The following is a 6,781-nucleotide window of genomic DNA, read 5'->3' on the forward strand; positions in this document are numbered from 1 at the left end:
TGGGGGGTGGGGGGACAAGGGGGTGGCCAGGAGTTGAATTGAGACAGGGGTGGCGGCCAGGGAGGGGAGGGCGCTGCGCAAGGCTGATGGCTGAGGGGGGTGCGGGAGGAACGGCAGGTATGGCCAGGGGCTGCATGGCAGCCACGGAGCGTTCAACGCTGCCAGCTGGCCGCAGGGGCTGGACTGCGGGCAGACGGGTCTTTCCCTGCGCAGCAGCTGGCCACCAACCCACACTGTGCGTGTCCCTCCCTCAACTTCCACCCCAGATGACCCTGCGCGTCAACACCCTGAAGGCACGCCGCCGCGAGCTGGCCGCGGCCCTGATCAACCGTGGCGTTAACCTGGACCCCATCGGACCCTGGTCCAAGGTTGGCCTGGTGGTGTACGAGTCCAAGGTGCCCATCGGCGCAACACCCGAGTACATGGCAGGGCACTACATGCTGCAGGTGGGTGCATGGCAGACCGTGGTTGAGGTCGCTGCTCGGTGCAAGCGGCTTAGCTCCCTTGGCGGGCAGTCTTATTTGCATAGGAGAAGGGCAAGCTGTATTTGCATCATTGCACTATGGCTGGGAGGGTATCTCCCCGTCCCTGGTTGTGTGTGCCCCGCATGCAACTCTCCAGCCCAATCATCCCCCCTCACCATCTCCTCACCCTGAACCCCTCTGCACCATCAGGGCGCCAGCAGCTTCATGCCGGTGATGGCGCTGGCGCCGCAGCCCGGGGAGCGTGTGGTGGACATGGCCGCGGCCCCTGGCGGCAAGACCTCGTACATCTCCGCGCTCATGCGCAACGGCGGCCTGGTCTTTGCCAACGAGCCCAACGCGCAGCGCCTCAAGTCCATCACGGGCAACCTGCAGCGCCTGGGCGTGACCAACGCCGTGGTGTGCTCTTACGACGGCCGTGAGCTGCCGCGCGTCCTGGGGGAGCGCTCCGCGGACCGCGTGCTGCTGGACGCGCCCTGCAGCGGCAGCGGCGTGGCGTCCAAGGACCCGTCCGTGAAGACCTCCAAGACCGCGCAGGACATCTGGCGCTGCGCCCACCTGCAGAAGCAGCTGCTGCTGGCCGCCATCGACCTGGTGGACGCGCGGTCCGCCACCGGCGGCTACGTGGTCTACTCCACCTGCAGCGTGCTGGTGGAGGAGAACGAGAACGTGGTGAACTACGCGCTGCGCAAGAGGGCCGTCAAGGTGGTGCCCACAGGCCTCGAATTTGGGCGGCCGGGGCTCATCCGCCACCGCGAGAGCCGCTTCCACCCAAGCCTGGAGCACGCGCGGCGCTTCTACCCCCACGCGCACAACCTGGATGGTGGGTGCAGGCAGGGCAGGCAGGGAGACAGGGTGCGGGACCGGGCAGAGCGAAGCGGCAAGGAAGCGGCTCCAAGGAGGGTGGGGGGGTCGCCTTACTTGCTGTATTACAGCTCAACCCAAATTATGGCGGAAGCAACCCCGTGCGTGCATCTGCTTGCGCAGTCCACACTTGCCTGCGCGCACATGTGCGCGCCCGCATGCACGCGCATTTGCGCACGCACGTCAAGGCATGCACGCATGCTACACTAGTATGCTCGTGTACACACGTGCGTACGCTCAGTGTGTATGTGTGTATTGCACGCGCGCACACACACACACACACACACACACACACACACACACACACAACAAACAATCTGGTGCGGGCTCAGTGCCTTTTTCCTGCATTGGCGTCAAATCACGGGCGTCTTACCCACCACCCCTCTGCTGCCCCCGCAGGCTTCTTTGTGTGCAAGCTCAAGAAGGTGTCCAACACCGCCCCAAAGCCCGGGGCTCAGCAGGAGGCGGAGGAGGAGGACCAGGACGACGCGGAGCCGGCCTTCATGCGGGGCGGCACCGGCAGCACGCTTCATGAGAAGCGCGGCTCCAAGGGCGGTGACGGCGACGCGGCTACCCCGGTGAAGCAGAAGGACCCCGCCAAGAACCTGGCCTCCACCCCGGGCTCCATCTCCTCCCTGAAGAAGAAGCTGCGGTCGCAGGCGCAGCCGTCGGGCGGCAAAGACAACGAACAGGCGGAGGCGGCGGCGGACGAGCAGGGTGCCAAGCAGCAGCGGGGCGAGGAGGAGGGGGACGACGGCGGCGAGAGCAGCAGCGAGGAGGAGATTGGGCTGGGGTCCAGCAGCGACGGGGAGTATGAGGAAGGCAGTGATGATGACGACGATGAGGGGGAGGAGGATGAGGATGAGGCGGATGCTGAGGATGAGGATGAGGAGGAGGATGCCGAGGGCATGGACACGGATGAGGACGACGAGGGCCAGGAAGACGACGGCAGCAGCGGCGACACGGGCAACGGCGTCGACGGCGGCGCCAGCAGCAGCGACGGCAGCAGCGACGACGACGAGCCCGCGCGCGGCAGAGGCAAGCAGCTGCGGCAGCAGAACGGCGTGTCACGAGGCAGGGGTCGGGGCGCAGGTCGCGGCGGTGGCGGGCCAGCGGGCAGGAGCAGCAGCATCACGGGCCGTGGCGGCGGCCGGGGCCGCAGCGGCAGCCCCGGGGGCCGAGGCGGCGGCAGGGGGCGCAGTGGCAGCCCCGGAGGCCGAGGCGGCGGCAGGGGCCGCGACGGCGGCAGGGGGCGTGACGGTGGCGGCCGCAGCCCTGGCGGCCGGAGCGGCAGGGGCCGCGGCGGTGGTGGGCGCGGCAGCCGTGGCCGCGGGCGCGGCAGGCGCTAGGTCCAGGTTGTATCAAGTGGTGCATTCCAGCCTTGACCATGAGGCCAGTCGCGAGGCGACCGTCGTCACTTTTTGGAGGGTTGGGAAGGTGGACGTGCGCACAAGCAATTGATATATCATGCTTGCCGGGACCTGTAAATATGTGATCTTGTGTTTGGTAAGCTATTGTGTCGTGATCCTGTGAGCACACTCAACGCAGTAGCCCTTGGCTATGCAGCACAAGGCTTGACAGCAGCAGTCGAGGCGCCAGGCGGTGGGCCCTGCCTCCACGACTGTGCCGCTGAGCCGGCAGCATGGTATCAGGCTTAGTAGATCCCGATCTGGACGATTTTGTCGACGCGACGGATACCTTCGTTGAGGCTGGTGCGTGGGGGCAGGTTGTCCGCGTCTGGCGCGGTCATGGCCCCAGCTCAGCAACAAAACCCCTTCAAATTGCTTTGCAGAGGAACAGGACGATGCAGACCAGACGTACCCGCTACACAGGTGCGGGGCCGCGATCGGGTGTGAGTGACGCAACAAAACGCGCGCCACCACCGCAGTTGGTGCAGTGCAGTCGGTGCTGGTGGGGAGCCTAACACGCTACACCATCTGCCTTGTCCTTGCCTGCTAGAGCTCAGCTAAGCTGCAAGCGCTTCAGAACCGCGTCCATTGTGACCGCTGCAGGGCGGCCTACTACAATGATGGAGCGCGCATCCGCCGTATTGCGGGCAACCTCACCACAGACGAGCTGCACGCGCAGGACCCCCACGGCAACAATGTGGGCACTTAGCTACCGCAACAGTATCTGCAGCTCGCAGTCGTGGGTACTGTAGCCGTCGACTCTGATCGCCTTGATATTGCACTTGGATCCTCTGTGCAGACGGCCTGCGCGGTGGCCAGGCTCACTTGCAGCGCCACTGTTGCTGCAGTCCCTAGCGCCATGCCATCCATCCCACCTCCAGGCGCTCCACGTGGCGGCCCTACGCCGCGCGACGGCCGCTGCAAGCGCGCTGCTGGTCGCTGGCCTGGCCGTTGACGTCAAGTCGCGGCGCGGCTGGACAGCGCTGGAGGAGGCCCTGGCGGCGCGCGACCACGCCACGGCAAAGGTGCAGCTAGCGCAGCGGCAGGGGTCGGGGCTATGCAGCTTTCAAGTGGCTGGAGAGTTTTGGGAGCGCAGTAAGCAGACATCGTCTTCACACTGATGATGTGTCGGGAGCACCAGACCCTGAACCTTTGCTCAGCAGAGCCCCTGCTTGTGCATGAGCGGGCGCTGCCATGCCCTCAAACCTCCCTTCCGCGGCACCCGAGTCCTGCCGCAACACCCTTGCAGCTTCAACAAATGGCATCCAGCATACATTGATGCGAAAGCGTTGCGCCGCCCGCCCGCCCTGCAGGTGCTTCACGCCGCGTCCCTGGCGGCCGTGCGTGCGTCCATGAAGGCCAAGCGCCGCGAGCTGCTGGCCGCCATGCGCGTGATGCCCGACTACTCCATGAACCTCAGCTGGCGCTTGGGCAGCGCGGTGCCGGGGCTGGGGCTGCTGCTGCGACGTTACGCCCCCGCTGACACCTACACCCTGTGGAAGGTCAGCGGCGCTTGCAGGGGGCTGCGGCGGAGAGGAGGGGGCGTGCATTGGCGTTCCGTGCTCGTGCATGGTTCGGATGTGTCTGATGCTTCCTTGAAACTGATGGCAGCGCAATCCAGGCCCCCCCACAGATGCCTCAGCGCTGTGCCCTGCTGCTGCGCTTCACACCGTTCACCGGTCGCCACTGCCTGCGCCCCTGTGTCAGGTCGGTGACCGCCTGCGCGTGGACGGCACCCTCATGGGCATTGACACCAAGTCCGCCTCCCTCATACCGGAGTGGAAGCGGGGCCATTTCAGCCTCATCATGGACGGCAGCGCGGTGGACCTCACCACACCCATAGGACAAGCAGCCACCAAGGCGGCAGCCAACGGCGCCCCGGCAGCGGAGACAGAGGCCGCGGCCAGGCCGTGCGATCCAGCCGAGGACGCCGCCAGCGGGGCCTCCCCGCCGACGGCGGCAGCGGCCGCAGAATCGCAGGAGCACACGCCCCAGCCCCTGCCTGAGGAAGGTGACGCCGCAGGGGCACGTGGGCGGCCAAGCGCCGCAGCCGGCAGCGGTGCGCCGCGGCTGTTGTTCCTGCACCACGGCAAGCGGCGGTGGGTTGACCTTGGTGCGGACAAGAAAGCCATGAAGGCTGAGGAGCAGGCGGCCCTGGAGGAGCAGCTGCTGTACGCCCTGGAGAGGTGGGGGGGAAGTGAGTGTGAGGGGCCGATTTGTTGATTTGGGGGCATGGTTTGCACCTGGCCCAAGGTTAGCTGCCGGCTCCCGCCTGGCAAGCCTACCGCACAAATCTGAACACGGCCAACAAACGGCCTCCAACCGGCAGCGCTTGGTACACTCACCCCCATCCTTCCCTGGGCGCATGCACGCGCACACTCGCACGCGCGCGCGCACGCGCACGCGCGCACACACACACACACACACACACACGCACGCACGCACGCACGCGCACACACGCACGCACGCATGCAAGCACGCACGCGCACACACACGCACACCTTCCCCCTGTGTCACCGCAACCCTCCCCCCCCAAACAGGGACGTGGACAAGCAGCGGTTCAAGGCGCGGGGCTTCACCGTGGCGCCGCTCAAGGGCTGGCTGGGCGGCGAGGTCCGGGAGCGCGTGGAGGGCTGGAGCACGCGCGTGTACGAGGCGGCCGGCAAGATGGTGGGGGTGTCGACGTCCAAGGCGGCGTGGAGCATGCCAGAGACCGCCACGTTTGAGGACTACCTCGCCGCGTCGCCCCCGCCTGATGACGTGTCGGAGGTGGTGTTTGACCCGCTCAACCCCACCACCTACGACCCCATGCGCGCCCACAAGGCACGGCAAAAGGGTTGGGGTCAGGGCGACAACGGTGAGGAGTATGATGAGGGGGACGCGCTGGGCTGGGAGGACCCTGAGGGCGGCAGCATGGGCGGCCTGGCCGCTGCTGCAGCTGCCAAGGGTAAGAGAGAGGGCAGCGGCTGGTGGGGCAGCGGCGGCGGCGGCAGCGCGGGCGGCCGCAGCAAATCCGCCGGCCGCAGCGGCGGCGGTTGGTGGGGCAGTGGGGGCGGGGCTGCCGAAGAGGGTGGTGAGGACTCGGCAGGCGACCGGCTGGTCTCGGAGGGCAGCAATGGCGGCGGCAGGGCCAGCGGCGGCGACGCCGGCGCCGATGATGCAGACGAGTTTGCCGCCACTGGCTCTGATGGGGTGGAGCGCGTTCCCTTGTTTGACGCTGATGGGGACGGCGCCAGCGGCAGCAACGGCGCCAGCGGAAGCAGCGGCAACGCTTTGGAAGCGGCAGGGCCAGCCACAACTGCGCGTCGTGACAAGCCGTCAGCAAACGCCAGTACTGCCGCTGCCGAGCGGCATGAACCCAATGGCAGCGGCGGGAAGGGCGATGGCGTCCAGCCCGGCAAGAAGCCTCCGGCTTCTCCGTCTGGTGGCCGCCAGCTGCGCGCGCGGCTCTGGATGGCTGAGGGGTTCCCCATGCGTCTGAGCGCGCTGGTGCCCCTGCTGGAGGTCATCGGCTCCGCCAACAAGCAGATCGGCAAGGTTGCGCGCTTCATGGCCAAGTACTCGACCCTGGACCTGTTCCCGGTCAAGATCCAGGTGCCCCTGCTGCTGACGGTGTACGCGGTCGTGGGGTTTGCGCAGTTCAAGGAGCTGGGCCCGGCCGATGCGCCTGCGCCAGAGTTTTTTGAGGTGAGCTTGGCTTGGGTTGTAGGGCGTGGGTTAATGGGGGGAGTGGACAGGGAGAGGGACCGGGGTTGTGGTGGACCCAAGAGCGCTGGGAGCCAGGATGCATGCTCGGATGAGGATGAAATGAAGGGAGAAGCTGGGGACGAAGGGGGGCTAGGCCAGGCGGCGGCGGTTTTTGGGCGCCGTGTTGAACGTGCTGCAGTGCTGGCGGCAGCATGGTCCAAAGCGCAGTGCTGCGTGGCGATCTTGATATTGAGCGCCCCCTCATCGACTGACCACGACCCCAAGGCCTCGACCTGCCGCCACGCAATCCCACCTTGCCCCCGCCCGCCACCCCCACCC

General features: G+C 67.0%; 1 protein-coding gene across 1 annotated transcript in view; it reads left to right on the forward strand.

Moving 5' to 3' along the window:
• The window catches only part of MNEG_1049 (putative ribosomal RNA methyltransferase NOP2), a gene marked incomplete at both ends in the record, with an annotated part of 12,796 nt that extends 6,107 nt beyond the window's left edge, over nucleotides 1–6,689 (forward strand). Inside the window, 10 exons of the mRNA XM_014050473.1 lie at nucleotides 267–446; nucleotides 675–1,305; nucleotides 1,746–2,654; nucleotides 3,139–3,178; nucleotides 3,359–3,452; nucleotides 3,637–3,780; nucleotides 4,069–4,257; nucleotides 4,463–4,941; nucleotides 5,296–6,442; nucleotides 6,642–6,689. Of these exons, the coding sequence (XP_013905927.1) occupies nucleotides 267–446; nucleotides 675–1,305; nucleotides 1,746–2,654; nucleotides 3,139–3,178; nucleotides 3,359–3,452; nucleotides 3,637–3,780; nucleotides 4,069–4,257; nucleotides 4,463–4,941; nucleotides 5,296–6,442; nucleotides 6,642–6,689 (3,861 nt within the window). The remainder of the gene's footprint in view (nucleotides 1–266; nucleotides 447–674; nucleotides 1,306–1,745; nucleotides 2,655–3,138; nucleotides 3,179–3,358; nucleotides 3,453–3,636; nucleotides 3,781–4,068; nucleotides 4,258–4,462; nucleotides 4,942–5,295; nucleotides 6,443–6,641) is intronic.
• Between the last annotated feature and the right edge of the window lie 92 nt (nucleotides 6,690–6,781).

Source organism: Monoraphidium neglectum, assembly GCF_000611645.1.
Source record: "Monoraphidium neglectum strain SAG 48.87 unplaced genomic scaffold scaffold00098, whole genome shotgun sequence".
In the NCBI taxonomy this organism is placed as follows: Eukaryota; Viridiplantae; Chlorophyta; class Chlorophyceae; order Sphaeropleales; family Selenastraceae; genus Monoraphidium; species Monoraphidium neglectum.